The sequence below is a fragment of the Microcaecilia unicolor genome, chromosome 14 (assembly GCF_901765095.1).
Source record: "Microcaecilia unicolor chromosome 14, aMicUni1.1, whole genome shotgun sequence".
In the NCBI taxonomy this organism is placed as follows: Eukaryota; Metazoa; Chordata; class Amphibia; order Gymnophiona; family Siphonopidae; genus Microcaecilia; species Microcaecilia unicolor.
Window position 1 is genome coordinate 19,218,880 of NC_044044.1, and position 18,621 is coordinate 19,237,500.

The 18,621-nt window shown below is 44.2% G+C and overlaps 1 protein-coding gene across 1 annotated transcript in view; it reads left to right on the forward strand.

Annotated features, from left to right (window-relative positions):
* DNAH2 (dynein axonemal heavy chain 2) overlaps positions 1-18,621 on the forward strand; it is a 218,871-nt gene that overhangs the window by 52,376 nt on the left and 147,874 nt on the right. The window contains exons 14-22 of the mRNA XM_030186429.1: positions 1,736-1,882; positions 5,307-5,463; positions 5,704-5,943; positions 9,555-9,740; positions 10,225-10,372; positions 10,624-10,816; positions 10,947-11,147; positions 12,350-12,506; positions 15,890-16,064. Of these exons, the coding sequence (XP_030042289.1) occupies positions 1,736-1,882; positions 5,307-5,463; positions 5,704-5,943; positions 9,555-9,740; positions 10,225-10,372; positions 10,624-10,816; positions 10,947-11,147; positions 12,350-12,506; positions 15,890-16,064 (1,604 nt within the window). The remainder of the gene's footprint in view (positions 1-1,735; positions 1,883-5,306; positions 5,464-5,703; positions 5,944-9,554; positions 9,741-10,224; positions 10,373-10,623; positions 10,817-10,946; positions 11,148-12,349; positions 12,507-15,889; positions 16,065-18,621) is intronic.

Consider the following 18,621-nt stretch of genomic DNA (forward strand, 5'->3'; position numbering starts at 1 on the left):
AATTCTTGTAGCACTGGACTGGCCAAGGCATTTTTGGTATGCAGATCTGATTCAATTGCAGATAGGGACTGCTCTGACATTGCCTCAGAAGAGAGGTTTCCTCCATCAGGGTCCGGTAATCTTGGACAGCCCATCTTCCTTTTGTCTTAAGGCCTGGACATTGAGAGGTCATATTTGAAATGCAAGGGTTATGCAGATTAGCATCATTTTGAGGAAGTGTTCCATGTCTTTAGTTCAGTGGTGTAGCTACGTGGGGCCACAGGGGCCTGGGCCCCCGTAGATTTGGCCCTGGACCCCCCTGTCGACGACACTCTCGACCCCCCCCCCCTCCTGCTGCCAACCCTCCCCCGCCATCGCCGTCACCTACCTTTGCTGACAGGGTACCCCAAGCCCCCGCCAGCCGAGGTCCTCTTCTTCCGGCGCAAGGCTTCGTTCTGTTTCTGTGAGTCTGACATCCTGCACGTACAACGTGCAGGACGTCAGACTGACAGAAACAGAATGAAGCCTTGCAGATCAGCCAGTGGCCGCGTTTTTAAACAGTTCACCCTACAGTAATACCTCGGTTTTCGTTGGCTTCGGTTATCGTCGGTTTCGGTTTTTGTCGATTTTTTCCGCAAAACATTTGTCTCAGATTTTGTTGGTTGCCTCGGATTTCGCCGGCGTGCCCACATGACCTCACTGCTAATTTTGTGAAAACAAAGGGCGACCCATGCATTCTCCTGCTCAGGAAATAATTGCCTCGGTTTTCGTCGGTTTCGGATTTCGCCGATTGTTTTCGGACGGATTATCGATGAAAACCGAGGTATCACTGTATATTCAAAGCACTTTAAGTGGGCAGGAGAATATCCTGACAACTTATATCACTCATAGCCACCCAACCACTGATATTCAGCGGCACTTAACTGGGCAGTGCCACTGAATATCAGCTCTGACTGGCCATGTGGAAAGTGAGCAGGTCAGGGATAGTACAGGAGGCAGAGTTGGGAAGGAGCCGGCAGTATTCAGTGGGGGCACCCACATAGCTAACTGGGTGAATTTAGGACAACTTTGAAGCTGAATCTCATTTAGTTTCTCCAGGAGAAATTTGTAGAGCAGCTATCTGGTCCTCTTTGCATTTGTTTTCTAAGTTTTATGGGCTAGATTTGCAAGCTGTCTTTGGAGTTGGAGTGCTGTTAGTGGAAGTGTCTTCTTCCCGCCTTAAGAAAGGATTGCTTTGCTACATCCCACAAGTTCTGGATTGGTTTGGTTAGGACAAAAAGCAAGGAAAAATTTGGTCTTGCCTGTTAATTTTCCTCCCATGAGTCCAACCAGACCAGTCCAGAAGCCAACCCTGTAGTCAAATAAAGTTTAATTTTTGCTATTTTTGTAACTGTTTTCCTTTTACCTGGTTTAGCCACTCTAGTAGACCAGAAAGCTTCTCAGTATTTTTCAAGTTGTTTCTTTTGGCTGGATTCTTCTGAATTTTTAGTTTTCCAAGATTTTGTTAGGTCAATCTACATTTGCTTTGTTCCAGAAATACTGGTGAGCTGGGACTGCACAGAGCCTTGTATAGTGCAAAGCTCGTAGCTCATTGGTCTCTGTCTCCATCTTCTGGTTGACAGATATAAACCACAAGTTCTGGGCTAATCTGGTTGGACTAGAGGACAGAAAATTTTCAGGTAAGAGCTAATATTTCCTTTTCTAATTTTCCTGGCAGTGTATCTCAGTTATCTCCTGTTTGTAATTCCCTTGCTAGGACTTTGCTAAAAATGTTTGCAGAAATTCACTACTGGGAGCGGCTGCTCTTTGAGATCCCACACTTTGTGACAGATATCTACCGGCGGAAGGAGGATCTGCGGATCTTGAGGGAGAACGTGCTGCTGCTGGTCCGGGACTATAACAGGTGAGGAAGGCTGTCTCCTGTTTGCTCATGGGGAAAGGGTAGATTTCCTTTAACATTATGCACTGATTATATGTGACTGTTTCTGGGAAAACATGACTAAAGTCACCAGACATTAGTCTTGTTTTCCCAGAGAAGATCACATATTCTGAGGTAACTGCAGTTCTTCTTTAACAATACACTTGTCACGAAACGCCTAGCCACCCACCTGGGGCTACTCCGTGTCCATTTAAAGGGTCTATCCCCAGCACAGCTGGGGTCCACCTGCACCTGCCACTTGTGCTCTACACCAGCACCCTCCTCCCACCGACTGGGTCACAACTGCCTCTGGGTTAGTCTCCCGCTCTCAAATTATCCCCAGTGATTTCTAGGTTACTGGAGGTCACACTCCCAGTGGTCCCACAGGTCCCAGAAAGCACTCACAGACCCAACACCCAAACCACCGGCATTCTTTATCAGTCCAGATAGCAGAGTCAACAAACTGAAAATTGTTTATTGTCTTAAAAATTGAAACCATCACCATCACCTCCACCATCATTCAAGTTTAAAAGCTGCTCTATCTCCATTTTAAAATTTAGCATTAGCAGCCTGGTTCCATCCCGATTAAGGTGGAGCCCATCATTTTGGAACAGTCTCCCCCTTTCCCAGAATGTCGCCCTGTTCCTAACAAATCTAAATCCCTCATCCCTGCACCATCATCTCAACCACACATTGAATCTTCGGAGCTCTGCCTGCCTTTTGGGTCCTGCGCGTGAAACGAGGAGCATCTCTGAAAATGCTACCCTGGAGGATCTGGACTTCAGCTTTCTACCTAAGAACCTAAATTTGGCTTCCAGAACCTCCCTCACACCCTTTTCTATGTCATTGGTACCCACATGTAAGCCACATTGGGCCTGCCCATCGTGGGAATATGTGGGATATAAATGCTATAAATAAATAAATAAGACAGCTGGCTCCTCCCCAGCACTATCTAAGATCCTGTCTAGGTGACGGGTGAGGTCCGCCACCTTCGCACCAGGCAGGCAAGTGACCAGGCAATGCTCATGTCCACCAGCCACCCAGCTATCTACATGCCTAGTGATCGAATCACCAACTACCACAGCAATCCTAACCATTCTCGCCTGGGCAGTTGTTCTTGGAGACATATCCTCAGTGTGAGAGGATATTGCACTCCCTGGTGGTCTGGTCCTGGCTACAGGAGTACTTCCTACTTCACCAGGGTGATGCTTTCCTTCTAGGAGCTGCCAGACTGGAGGTGGAACTTCTCTACAATGTCCCTGTAGATCTCCTCTATGTACCTCAGTATCTTCCTCAGCTCTACCAAGTCTGCTACTCTAGCCTCAAGAGAATGGACCCATTCTCTGAGAGCTAGGAGCTCTTTGCATTGGGCACACACATATAACCGCTGACCAACTGGGAGATAATCATACATATGACACTCAATTCAAAAGACTGGATACACCCCTCTTACTGCTGGACTGCTGTCTCCATCTTAGTATTTTTGAGTTTTTCAATAATTTAAAACTTGCTAAGGTATTAAACAGCCAGGAGCCTCTCATGGCCCTTTAAATTGTTTTAAATATTGAGCCAGTTAAATTTTGGTAACTGTCCCCAACTTGACAATGAAATCACCATCTGTGCGGCTGCATGGATCCCAGCTGTTCATGGAGAAAATCAATGCTAGTCATAATCCCCCTCCCTCCCAGTGCCTAATATTAACCCTTCCTTTCCCTAAAAATCATTTTCCCTTATGCTTCCTGGCTCCTAATATCAAACAATCTTAGCCTGGAATGGCACCTCCAGTTGCTAGCCTGATGTCACTGTCTGCTCTGATTAACAGCAATGCCATACCGTGTTTCCCCGAAAATAGAACATCCCCCGAAAATAAGGCCTAGTAGAGGTCTTGCTGCAATTGTAAAATATAAGGCCTCCCCCAAAAGTAAGACCTAGCAAAGTTTTTTTTTTTCTTTTAAAGCAGGGCCGCCGAGAGCCGGACAAGGCCGCTGCCAGAGTCGGACGAGGCCGCCGCCCCCCCCCACCCGAGGTCGCTGGGCCCCCCCTCCGCCCCCCCCCCTCCGTTGCTCCCGGAAGTTGGAACTAACCTTAAACGCCTCCTTTCACCAAGTTCGCACTCGCAGCAGCAGCAGGGCAGGCCACTCCTTCCTTCCGTGTCCCGCCCTCGCCTGACGTAACGTAACGTCTGCGAGGGCAGGGCACGGAAGGAAGGAGAGGTCTGCCTTGCTGCTGCTGCTGCTTGCTGCGAGTGCGAACTTGGTGAAAGGAGGCGTTTAAGGTTAGTTCCAACTTCCGGGAGCGACAGAGGGTGGGTGGTGGGGCGACTCCGATGTTTCCCCGAAAAATAAGACATCCCCTGAAAATAAGACCTAGCGCGTCTTGGAGAGCAAAAATTTATATAAGACAGTGTCTTATTTTTGGGGAAACACGGTACTTGCAGGAGGGAAGAGAGTCCTCCTGTGACTCTAGTTTGGAGTGCCTTTCAGAGTTTGAGAAGCTTAGGGTCAGGAGTGGAACAACTTTTAGTGGTAGGTGGAAGGGAAGGAATACATGGGGAGACAGTTTTCATAAATAGTGCATGGAAGGAAGGAACGTTTTATAAGAACACTTTTTAAATTCTGGATATTAGATGGGAAGAAGATAAAAGCCGAAGATCTGGTGTTGGAAGGAAGGGGGATCAGGCAGGACCAGTCTTACATATACTAGAACCCAGGACAGAAATGTGTAAATGGACCCCAAAGACAGATTGTATCTCCTTCTGCTTTGTGCAAGCTTGAGGGCCTTCGGAGAAAGAGACACATGTTTTGATTGTAGGGACCTGGGTGGTCAACTGAGAGGTGAATGGACAAACTTTAAGCCTGCTGTTGTAATTCCTAGATTTGTCCAGCCAGTTGTAGCCAGCTAGCTCTGGATATAGTGTTAAACAGGTAAATTTAAGAAGCTTCTCCAGGAACACATTGCCCCTGGCCCTTTTATACCTAGCTAAATTTGTATGTGGAGCTATTTTATGTATTTATTGCCATTTATTTCTCACATTATCTCGTACAGGCACGAGTTCAGTGTGACATACATTCAGCTGAAGTAACACAATGATAGATAAATATTACAATTTCAAGCTTGAAATAGGAAGACATATATGAATGAATAAATAACTTTAGGTACCAAGTAGAGTAGATCATGAACAGGAGTGAAATAGTCTATAGCAGATTTTGTTACCATTGAACAGTAACAAAATTACATTATTAATTATCCATTAATAAGAATTTTAAAAGGTAGGTTTTTAGCATTTTACAGTTACCCATACTAATTTAGCTGGGTGGGAGTGGAAGGGAATTGTGAGTGGGTAAGATTTACTTGTAAAACCCCGTTTCAGGTGGTTAAATCCCTGCCTCTTGTTGCACTGTCTCTGTAGAATAATTTCAGTACTGACTATGGAAGAGAGGTGCTTGTTCCGAGAACGCATTCGCTTCCTAGACAAAAAGATCCAACCTGGCCTGACAAAGCTTCATTGGTCCTCAAAAGGAAAATCCAAGGAATTCATCGCTGAATGCCGGCTATATGCTAGCAAGGTAAGAGTCTTTTTTCTTACTCTGAGGATTCATTGTTATCCTGTGTCTTAACTGAAGGAGATTCTGCACTCTAATTTAAATAGATTTTTTGTTATCTCTGAGTTGTCCTTTCCTCACACTAAAGAGTCACATTATCCTTCAATTTTACTGGAAGGGATTTTGCATGCTCTTTGCTCACACTGAGGTTTGGCTTGATCTTGTAGTTTTATTGATAGGAATCCTACACTCTCTGGGTCCTAGGTGCAGGGGATTGTGGATGAGTACAAGACAGCAAATCTGACCATTGCTCGACGGGCACAGGAGATCAGTGCTCTGCTGCTGGTGCACATTGATAGCAAGCGAGTGTACAAGGACCTGGAGTTTGAGGAGGACCAGGCAATGAACCGCAAAAATGTTTGCCAGAAGCTGATAAAACTTCATGAAGAGATCAGCAGCATCCTAAAGCGTACTCATGAGGTCTTCCGGTCCGATGGGCCAGAGGTGGGTCTTAGCCATCTCCCATCTCTGATGTGGAGGATTTCAGTTAACATGCGTGTCTTGTTAATTGTGTTATATAAGTGCATAAGTACATAAGTATTGCCATACTGGGACAGATCAAAGGTCCATCAAGCCCAGCATCTTGTTTCCAACGGTGGTCAATCCAGATCACAAGTACCTGACAAGATCCAAAAACAGTACAATATATTTTATGCTACTTTTGAGCAGGGACTGTCTCTCTCTATGTTGGATGTTCAGCGCTGCGTGCGTCTGGTAGCGCTATACAAATGTTAATAATACTTCCCCAAGTCCATTTTAATAATAATAATAATGGCTTATGGACTTTTCTTTTAGGAAGCTATCCAAACCTTTTCTAAACCCCACTAAGCTAACTGCTGTTACGACATTCTTTGACAAAGAATTCCAGAGTTTAACTACACATTGAGTGAAGAAATATTTTCTCCAATTTGTTTTAAATTTACTACTTTGTAGCTTCATTGCGTGCCCCCTAGTCCTAGTATTTTTGGAAAGAGTAAACAAGCGATTCACAACTATCCATTCCACTCCACTCATTATTTTATAGACTTCTACCATATCTCACCTCAGCCATCTTTTCTCCAAGCTGAAGAGCCTTAGCTGCTTTAGCCTTTCCTCATAGGGAAGTCGTTCCATCCCCTTTATCATTTTCGTCACCCTTCTCTGTACCTTTTCTAATTCCACTATATCTTTTTTGAGATGCGGTGACCAGAATTGCACACAGTATTTGAGGTGCAGTCAAACCATGGAGCGATAAAAAGACATTATAACATCCTCATTTTTGTTTTCCATTCCTTTCCTAATAATACCTAACATTCTGTTTGCTTTCTTAGCCACCGCTGCCACACACTCAGCATAGGATTTCAACGTATTATCAACGATGACACCTAGATCCCTTTCCTGGTCGGTGACTCCTAATGTGGAACCTTGCATTATGTATCTATAGTTTGGGTTCCTCTTTCCCATATGTATCACTTTGCACTTGTTCACATTGAACGTCATCTGCCATTTGGATGCCCAGTCTCCCAGTCCCGTATGGTCCTCTTGTAGTTTTTCACAGTCCTCTCATGCTTTAACAACTTTGAATAACTTTTTGTTGCCAGCAAATTTAATTACCTCATTAGTTACTCCCATCTCTAAATCATTTATAAAAGTGTTAAAAAGCAACGGTCCCAGCACAGACCCCTGGGGAACCCCATTATCTACCCTTCTCCATTGAGAATACTGACTATTTAACCCTACTCTCTGTTTTCTATCTTTTAGCCAGTTTTTAATCCACAATAAAACGCTACCTCCTATCCCATGACTCTCCAATTTCCTCTGGAGTCTTTCATGAGGTACTTTGTCAAATGCCTTTTGAAAATCCAGATACACAATATCGACCAGCTCACTATCCACATGTTTGTTCACCCCTTCAAAGAAATCTAATAGATTGGTGAGACAAGATTTCCCTTCACTAAATTCATGTTGGCTTTGTCTCATTAATCCATGCTTTTGAATATGCTCTGTAATTTTGTTCTTTATAATAGTCTATACCATTTTGCCTGGCACCAACGTCAGGCTCACCGGTCTATAATTTCCTGGATCATCTCTGGAACGTTTTTTAAAAATCGACATTACTTTGGCCACCCTCCTATCTTCCGGTACATAAGCACTGCCATACTGGGAAAAGACCCCATCAAGCCCAGCATCCTGTCTCCGACAGCGGCCAATCCAGGCCTCAAGAACCCTGCAACCCCCCCCCCCCCCCCCCCAATTTTTTTTTTATAATGTTCAATGGACTTTTGTAGGGCCAGCTGCTGTTACTACATTCTCCGGCAACGAGTTCCAGAGTCCAACTACACGCTGAGTAAAGCTTTCTCCTATTTGTTTTAAATCTACCATATTCTAGTTTCATCTTGTGTCCCCTGGTTCTATTATTGTTTGAAAGTGTAAACAAATGCTTCACATCTGTCCGCTCTACTCCGCTCATTATCTTGTAGACTTCTATCATATCACCCCTCAGCCGCCTTTTCTCCAAGCTGAAGAGCCCTAACCTTCTCAGCCTTTCCTCATAGGGAAGTCGTTCCATCCCTTTTATCATTTTCGTCGCCCTTCTCTGCACCTTCTCCAATTCCTTTATATCTTTTTTGAGATGCAGCGACCAGAATTGGACACAATATTCGAGGTGCGGTCGCACCATGGAGCGATACAATGGCATTATAACATCCTTGTGTTTGTTTTCCATCCCTTTCCTAATAATACCCAGCATTCTGTGCGCTTTCTTAGCCGCCACAGCACCATGCTTGACTTTAAAGATAAATTACATATTACTAACAATAAGTTCTGCAAGTTCACTTTTCAATTCTATCTGTACTCTGAGATGACTACCATCTGGTCCAGACGATTTGCTACTCTTCAGTTTGTCAAATTGCGCCATTACATCTTCCAAGTTTATAGAGATTTCATTCAGCTTTGAATACCATTTCTGGCACCAGTATCTCTACCAAATCTTTCTCGGTGAAGACTGAAGCAAAGAATTCATTTAATCTCTCCGCTATGGCTTTGTCTTCCCTGTTTAAATTCTTTGTTTGTTCTCAAACGGGATATGCAGGCACACTAGTTGGTGATGTTATCAATGGAGCCAACAGTACTGGAGCTCTCTCCTAGCAAATTATAATTTTAAATGTGTTCAAGCATGCACCGGAGTTCCCACGCTCAAAGTGCTGGTGAAATTTAATTTACCTCATCCACATGCCTCAGCCAATCTCAGCTCTTCCCTTCTCTTGTCAGCAGGTATTGCAGTAAAAAACAAAACAACAACACAAACAAGGAATCTAGGCAAACCTAAGAGGGAAATCTTCCAACAGCTCAGCCTAATTGTTGTCAATGACCAGCCTGTACCAGCAGAACAATGGGACCTGTCTCGTACCTCCCCTAAAGTCATGGCCACTCTGGAGCCTCGCTCTCCTTTGACGCCATTTCCTCTGGACCCAATCTCGGCTTCAGGAGAGACACAGAAAACAGCCAGCAGTTCTCTGCCAACCTGACCAGCTCTCTGAAGGCACTTCAACAACAAAAGTTCCACTTTTCTCATCCGTGAAACACATCCTCTGTTGTTGGTGCCAGGGCTCAAACCTGTCCATAGGCTGTTCTTTTTGCATGCCCCCTACACAACTCACCCTCACAACTGATGCCTCTCCTTTGATTTGTGGGGAGGGGGCGCTTCTTCTCAGCCTGAGAACACTCAAGGGCTGTGATCCACTCAGGAGTCTCATTTTCACATCAATCTGCTTGAACTCAGAACCCTCTTCTGAGCCTTCTGGACATTTTCTCCTTGGATCTGGCACAAATCACTACTCCAGCATGTTGGCTCTGTCAATATTGTTGCCACTAGTGTGTCTGCATTTCCCTGCTTTATATGAAGAACACCTGTTACAGGTAAGCAACTTTGTTTTCTGGTACTAGTTAGAAGAGATACTGGATAGTGGTATCCTATATCTAAATCACAGAATAGCAAAATATAGATACATTGTACACTTTAGTAAAACTCTCAATGCCAAGTTACATATGAATAATACACCAGCTTGCTTAACCAGGTCCAGGAGCACTGGTTAAATTACATAGAGAAGATGGACAGGATGGTGGAGGATGCCTTCCGACTCAACGTCAAGTGGTCCCTGCAGCTGCTATCCAAGGCCATAAATGGAGACAGCAAGAGCTCCCCCAACCCTCTCTTCAGAGTTATGGTGGTTTTGCAGGACTTCCCAGGCAGCACTGCACAGGTAACCCCATCCATAAGCATATACAGAGGCAGACCAGACAAAGAAGTGTACCATTCTGAAACATGCACTGCCCAATATTTAAAACCGTTTAACCAGCCAGCACTTAACGGATAGCTGGCTATATTGTTCGATATAACTGGCTATGCTGATATTAGCACATCGCTGGCTGAGTTTGGTAGCCAAATTAGGCAACCAATATAGCAGGTATATCTTTGGCTGATTTAAACTTAACCGTCCAATGCTGAATATTGGCTTGGCCAGTTTAAGCCAAAAAACACCCAGATATTCAATGCTGGTCACCAGAAACGGCCCGGAATTGAATATCCAAGCTCAGCACTGACCGTGGGAGGCAGCCTACTGAGCCCACAGTGATTAATATAGCAGACAGTATTCACGTGCAAAGGAAGGCTAGAATCAGTATTTTACGAGACCTACTGCTAGATTGGCGCTACTTCAATTTTCAGTCTCTTTTTGTGCTTGTCAGGTGGAGTTTTCCCCGACACTGGCCAAACTGAGTCATGTTGTGAACAGCATCTGCAGCCACATTATCACCACCATCTCTGTCTTCCGCCGTTTGCCTGAAATCTTGAGTAGGAAGAAGTCTAATCGTGATCCCATCTACACTATTGTGGGTAAGACATATGTATGTATCACCAGTACCAGTACTGCTGATTAACAATGTGTTTTAACACCATGCTGGGGCACTGGATTGGTACTGGCCCAGAGGAAAAGAGTGTGTCTAACACCATATTGAGGTAATGACTCAGTGTGTCGGATCATGTTGACTCGGAGGGAAGAGTGCCTGTTAATGAGTGACTAGTATCACTAGCCTCTTTGGAAGTCTGTTATCTGGGTATCTTACAGTGCATTCCTTGCCACCCAGAGCGTGATGAAGAAATCAGGAAAATCCAAACACAAATCAGCAGTGGCATGTCCGCCAATGCTACCCACCTGCAGAACTATCTAAAGACATGGGACTCTTACCGCGAGATCTGGGAGGTCAGCAAAGATTCCTTCATCCGTCGTTACCAGCGCCTGAACCCAGCTGTCTCTTCTTTTGATGCCGACATCGCTCGGTAAGGGATCATACCTCTCTCTATTTCCCACCTCGGGCAAAGACCAGTCCCTAAGATGCACCTCCCTCTGTATATGCATCTCCCACCACTCCTACCCTTAACTGAGCTATGTTTTTGCATGGGCTTTCAGGTACTCAGAAGTTGCTAACAATGTGCAAAAGGAAGAAACTGTGTTGAACATCCAGTTTGTGCTCCTAGACTGCTCACACCTGAAGTTTTCCCTGGTGCAGCACTGCAATGAGTGGCAGAATAAATTCACCACCCTTCTAAGTGAAATGGCCAGCAGTAAACTGCGAGAGCTGACCAACTATCTCCAGGAAAATGCTGAAAGGTCACCAAATCCTTTTCTCTCTCTCTTTGGTTTTATACTTTCTCTCATCTACTGTCTCTCTCTTTCTCTTTTTCTCTGTCTCTCCTTATATTTTTCTCTCATCATCTCGATGTCACTCATTTCCTCTGTCTAGTTCCCTTTCTGTATCCTTTGTATCTACACCTCTTTTTTTTTTATTATTGTCATCTTTGTCTTTCATCTTCTCTCTCTGTCTCCTCTCTGTTCTTTAGGCTGTTTATGTTTATGCTTATTACAAGTTTCGGTATACCACATTTCATATCAGTCAAAGCTAAAAAAAACCTCATCCACAAGAAAGCAGCAGCACAAACCAAAAGAGGTGGAAGGCACCAATGCTCCAAGTCCAAAGAACACAAGTCCCAAAGACAAACAATAAAAATGTTCCAAACTGTTTATTTGCCGATAGTAAATACAGGCAGAACCTGACAATGGGCCATGTTTCGGCATGCTAGCCTTTGTCAGGGGTCCTGTAACGTACAGATAAATATTCACCAATGAACTTTGTCACTTTTCACTAGAGTTCAACAGGGTTGGAACAGGCAAACATTGCACACACTGATTCTCCAGGGTTCTGTGTTGTCCCCGCCTTCCTTCGGTCTTTGGATTGGCTGATGGCCAGCTGCACCGGAACCAATCCGCTTTCTAGCTACCAGCTTTATCATGAAGCTTGCTCACAGTATACAATGCTGGAGATACTTAGGGGTAGATATTCAGTTGGTGGTGGTGAGTGAGCTTTTTTTTAGTTGCTGGTGGTGTTATTCCTGAGTATTCAGTGCTGGGTCATGTCTGGACACCGGCATTGAATATCTGGGTTTATGCGGCCAGCTATCTCTTTTTGCAGTTAAGTGTGATATTTAGCACTTAACCACCTAAGCGACACAGCATAAGCATAGGACTGTGTTTTATGCGGTTTGATTCGTCCACTGAATATCAGCAATTAACCTTATAAGTGCCGACTGCGCTCTGGACCGCCCACAAAATAACCAGCTTTCAGTTTAGCAGTCTGTGGTGATTTCTTGCCAGTTAAATCGCTTTGAATATCAACCCCTTAATGTGATTCACTTTATTACCAAGACCAGTCATCAGAGAGTTTGACAAGTGCTTCTGTTTGCTTACTGGCCCCTGCCTTCCAGAAGGATCTACAGTCTGATAAGTGCTGCAATGTCATCTTCTTTACCTCTTAGGGTGAACCAGCCCCCACAGACACTGGAGGAACTGGGACAGAGCCTGCAACTTCATGAGAATCTGCAGAATGAACTGCCTCGGCTTGAGAGCCAGATCCCGCCCATCCATGAGCAGTTCAGCATTTTGGAGAAGTACGAGGTCACCGTGCACGAGAATGTGAGTGTCATCATAGTTGTCTATTTTACTCTGGACTGGGCATTTATGGGGAAATTCTGTAAATGGGCACCCCCAGTGCAACACAGGGACAGCCTCTTCTATAACAGATACCGTTCTGGGATGCTAACGTAGCCCAGTATCAGCATGCCTAACATTACATTTACACACCCACCATAATACCTAACGTGTGTAATTGTATTGCATTCTGTAAGTTCAGTGTTTAAATCCCATTGCATATATGCACTATGCCAAGTCTACTGTTACAGAATAGTTCTTAGGCACCCCAATGGTGCTTTAGCAGGTAAGTGTGAACATATTTATTTATTATTTGGATTTAGTTCACTCCTTCTTCAGTAGTAGCTCAAGGTAAGTTACATTCAAGTACAGTGAGTATTTCCCTGTCCCTGGAGGACTCACAATCTAATTTTGTACCTGAGGCAACTTGCCCAAGATCACAAGGAGCCGTAGCGGAATTTGAACTGGGGAAGCCTGGATGTCAAGGCCAGTGCCCTAACCACTAGGCCACTGTTTCCCAAGTCTGTCCTGAAGTACCACCTTGCCAGTCAGATTTTCAGGATATCCACAATGAATATTGTGATAGTCACATCCAGAATAGTTGGGTTAAGGCAGTTTCAGTCTGAAATACAAGTCCCAGAAGGCATTGCAGGCAAGGAGCCAGGGGGTGAGATGAAGAACCCGGACTGGACTCCTAACTGCAATAGGGGAAGACATGGGTGTAAGTTGGCAGGACGTGTAGATTTGCTGCCACTAGGGGGAAAGAGAGATAGGAAACCCTGTGTGCAGGAGCTCATCATTAGTCTAATGCTTAACTCAGCTGGTATGGGTGTGGGGGAAGCTAATGGAAGGAGAATGATTGGTTGTGGTAGCAGAAGCCAGGGATTGATTAGGCAGGTGGGAAGGAGTCCCAGAGAGGAGAGAAGCAGAAGGAGAGAAGAGGGTAGAGTGAAGCAGATGCAGGGTGAAATCCCTTGGGTGTGAGAGAGTCCCAAAAGTATTTACAGGCTGAAAACCCTTGGGTAATAGAGGTCCCTAAAGTATTGAATCTACCAGTGAATCCGATGTAAAGGGGAATCCCTTGGGGTATGAGAAATCCCTAAAGTATGGAACACCTCCTGAAGGTGAAGAGAATAGAAAGTAGAAACTGCTGCTTTGTGATTTAACTGTGATGATGAACTGAATGAACTGCTTCTATTTGGAATTGAACTACTGTTTATTGTGCACTGGATAAAGAGCCCAGACTGGAGCTGACTGTGAGCCTGTATTGAATCCTTGTATGTGCAGATAGCCTACTGCTTAAAGGGGACTATTTGCCACACTCAGGTGGCTTATATGTGCTTAAGATGGAAGGTGAATGCTGCTGTTGGAACTGTGGATCAGGTTTACTAGAAACTTGCATGGACTAAAGTCCTTAAGATTGAAGTTGCTGGTGGACATTTATTTCTTGACTGTATCGGGAGCCCGTGGCTGGAGGAGATTGTTCTATCCTTGGCTGCACTTAGAGGTACCCTGGTTACAATATGCATACAAGAGATTTGCATACAATGGAGGAAGTGTATGCAAATCAATCTTATACATATTCATTGTGGATATCCTGAAAACCTGACTGGCAAGGGGGTACTCCATGACAGACTTGGGAAACACTACACTAGGCTACTCCTCCACTTAAATGCACAAGGACTTTTATTCAATACATTTATGCACGCAAAGAACACGTAAATACAGGCACCTTCTTTTAGAATTGCCCTTTTAAAGGGTATTTTTATAACGGGGTACCTAACTTTGGAGGTGCAGAAAGCACCTTTTCTAGCCTATTTTGCTTATGGGGCTCATTTTCAAAGCATATGGACGTCTCAAAAGTAAAATAAAATAAAACCTCCTGCCAAAAACATTCAGATTGTGATTTTGGAACGGCAGAAGTTGGATGTCCTACACTGCAGTTTATCCAAATAGCAAGGGAGCGTGTTGGAAGCATGTTTAGGATGAACTAGGGAGGGCCCAAAATAAGGATGTTCAACAGCGCTAATCAAACAAAAAGAAACTTCCAAGTCTAAATCTGACTTTTTATTTAAACCTGTTGCAGTCTTGTCCAGGTTACAAAAAGGGCTCTAGCTTGACCACTGGAGGGATTAAGGCATGACCCCTCATGAATCCCCCAGTGGTTGCTGTCCCCCTCCTTCTCCCCTGAAAGTGAATACCAAGCTGTGTGACAGCACCAGGAATTATGAGCAGTCTAAGCAAAGCAGAAAGTAGGTCTGAGGAGTAGGTTCAATTCCCATTTCAGCTCTTTTTTTTCCTTTAAAATGTGATCCCTCCAGAAACAGATATATATCTACTGTACCTAAATATTTATGACACCTAAGAGCCTAAAGTCTATTGAGGTGGTGTACAGTCAGGTATAGAAGGTACTTTCCTGTTCCTGGAGGGCTCAGCATTTAACATAAAAGAGTTGTAGGGAGATATGAATCTGGGTATCCTGGTTTACAGTCCACTGCACTGACCACTAGGCTGCCTCTTTGCTCTGCAAGGACGTCCTTGTGGCCATTTCTGTAAAAATGCATCTTTGTCCCTGGATTTTTGGCGTTCGTAATTTGGACATTTCAATTTATACAATGGCTATTCATTTTGGGCATTCTCAGGTATTTTCAAACAGGAAACCCCGACATATATTTCCTGTTTGAAAATGGCTGGAAGATGGACAGGTTTTTCTTTTTAACATTATAAGCATTCTAACTTGGACATCCTTTCAAAAATGCCCTTCTTTATGTCTTTATAAAATACTAGTACTCATCCTGCACAAGTCATACCTGAAACATTTATGCCTACTTGGGAGCAGCTATAAATGCTAGCATGAAAAAATGTGTGCATGTGCCTATTTTAAAAGTACACATGTAAATTATAGCTCCACCCACACCACACCCAAACTCTTGCCCTGAACACACCTACTCTAACATCACATGCAAGTACACGCCTAATTGCACTGTACATACTTTTATGCATGAGGTTTATAACAGGCCTTTTTGCATGTAAATTAGCATCATATGCATGAAAAACGTACATAAAATTACTTCCTTAGACGATAATATTATAACAAGTCCACCTGTATGTAAAGGCCAACTAGGCACTTATTTCAAGCCTATTTTGTAAAGATGCCTACATATCTTTATAAAATACTAGGGCCGGAGAAAAAAAATGCTTGGACTGAAGCCGCAGACATTTATGACTTCTCAGGAGTAAAGTACTGTTCTATGGTCTGTGGGTTGGTTAAATCGGGGAGAAGGCGTGTCAAGGCAGTTCAGGTAGATCTCAGAGGCGGAGCTCCCCTTGCATGCTTTCATTCTCCCTCCATTCTTCTCTCTATGCAGGTGCAGCACATGCTAGAAGCAATGAACACCGTCTGGATTGACTTCCAACAAAGCATTATCGACGCTGAGATCATGCTGAAGAAGTATAAGGAGAAGTTCAGGACAAACTTGATTCAGTCCTCTGAGGAATTTAAGAAAAAAGCTAGTAATATCCTGCATACATTTATCTCCAAAGGTAAGGGAAAGATCCAACAGATACTGATGACTACTGCTATGGTACGAGAAGAAGTATTAGTAGGCTTCATAGGCTGTGCAGATGAGCTGGTATGTAGATTGCTGTAGGGCATTGTGACATTGAGAGGACTTTTTGAGTTCAACACAGGAGGTGAGGGACACATCTTTGAGCTGTTAAAGCAAAGAATGGTGATAGTGGATGTCACGAAATACCTAGCCACCCGCCTGGGGTTACCCCACGGCCACTTGGAGGGTCTATCCCCAGCACAGCCCAGGTCTGCCTGCACCTGCTGCTTGTGCTGTACACTAGCACACTCCTCCCACTGACTGGGTCATAACCACCTCTGGGCAAGTCTCTTGCTCTCAAATTATCCCCAGTGATTTTTAGGTTAATGGGGCCACATTTCCAGTGGTCCCAGAGTTCCCAGAAAACACTCACAGACCCAACACACAAACCACCGGGATTTTTTATCAGTCCAGAGGCAATAAACTGAATATTGAACAATGAACAAAGAAAAGTGCAATCAGCTAACAATAACAGGTAACTGAAATATGGATCAATTATAACACTAACTAAACATTTGTTTACTTTCTAAAAAGTACTTGGGAAGATCAGGACATATAACTGTTCACCGAGCCTCAGCAAAGAGATCTGCCTCTCTTTTCTCCCTGGCTAAGACTGAGGGAACAGCCAGTAAAATCCACATGAAAAGAGCTTCTGGGCCAATCAGAGCCCAGAACAACAAGTTTGAAAATAGCTGGTTACATCACTGCAGGTATTTCCTTTATCTGTGTTAACTAAAGAAGGAAAGGTCAGTTCAACAGCTTAAAACATAACATTCACCACCTGCTAGCCAAACTAGAGAAATACACTTCAAGAATTAAGGCAGTTTTACAGGCTTAAAACACACTGTTCTGTCACAGTGGAGAATTTGTAATTGATGTGCTACAAACTTTAAAGACAACATAGTGGTCTGGTACACTTTCCTGCCTATTATGTCCATAATTATTGGATCCTTTCCTGACAGGCCTTTGACTTGTGGCCTAGATGGTTTGGATTTTTTTGATTTCTGTTTCAAAAACCACAGAATAATGGGCTTGGTCAAATTTGTATTCGAGTTCTAGATAGAGAGTGGCTTTTGCCATGCACTGAGCTGAAGATCCTGTAGGATTTGATGTATCAAGAGATGTCTAGGGGAGGAGTTTCTTCATCACACCAATGGTGAGGAGAGGTAGACCATTTACAAGATGCTTGGGTCTCAGAATGAGGCTTACTGTGTTTCGACTTCTCCTTTTGATTTATTTTATGTTATGCAGTGTAGGACATTTCGCCCAGCGATCATATTTAATCTGTAGAGTCTGTGGGAGTTTTAGGTCCTGTGGGTGAGAGTGTGGAGATTGCAACTCAACCATGGATGTGTCGTGGAGAATGCCTTTGGGGCTGCTGAATTTCCAGGTGGGGTAGGCATGGAGTAGTGGCTTTATAACTGCAGGCCTTGGGCTGCTAAAGACATCGCCACTACCAGAAAGGAAGCTGTGTCCAACTGAACAGCAGAGGACCTGGCGACACTGTGTCTTCTCTGCATATCCCGCAACAGGGCCAAAGCCGATCTGAAGAAGGAGCTATTACAGCCATGACAGACAAGTTTCCTGTACGAGGTAGCAGCACAGGATTAAAATGGTGCCAAGGTTGTTCTTTGTTTTCTTTTTCTTTTTTTACCTCATGTCTCTTCTTCCAGTTTGTTCTTTTGTCTTTTTTTTTTTAAGGAGAGCTGTGAATGTTGGGGAGCATAGATAAAATTACACCAAGGAGAGTAGGGATCCATATGAGTACAAGAAAACCTGCTCGAGCTGGAAGAGAGTTCTGGCACAATGGCTCCATTGGATGACTAGATGACCGGAGAATTAAATCAAGGATGTGCTATGGACGTAATCTACTTAGATTTCAGAAAAGCTTTTGACACGGTTCCCCACAGGAGGCTCTTGAATAAACTAGATGGGCTGAAGATAGGACCCGAAGTGATGAACTGGATTAGGAACTGGTTGGTGGGCAGATGCCAGAGGGTGGTGGTAAATGGAGTTCGCTCGGAGGAGAGAAAGGTGAGTAGTGGAGTGCCTCAGGGATCGGTGCTGGGGCTGATTCTATTCAATATATTTGTGAGTGATATTGCTGAAGGTTTACAAGGTAAAGTTTGCCTTTTTGCGGATTTCACCAAGATTTGCAACAGAGTGGACACCCCGGAGGGAGTGGAAAGCATGAAAAAAGATCTGCGGAAGCTAGAAGAATGGTCTAACGTTTGGCAATTAAAATTCAATGCGAAGAAATGCAAAGTGATGCACTTAGGGAGTAGAAATCCACGGGAGACGTATGTGTTAGGCGGTGAGAGTCTGATAGGTACAGACGGGGAGAGGGATCTTGGGGTGATAGTATCTGAGGACCTGAAGGCGACGAAGCAGTGTGACAAGGCGGTGGCCGTAGCTAGAAGATTGCTAGGCTGTATAGAAAGAGGTGTGACCAGCAGAAGAAAAGAGGTTTTAATACCCCTGTATAAGATGTT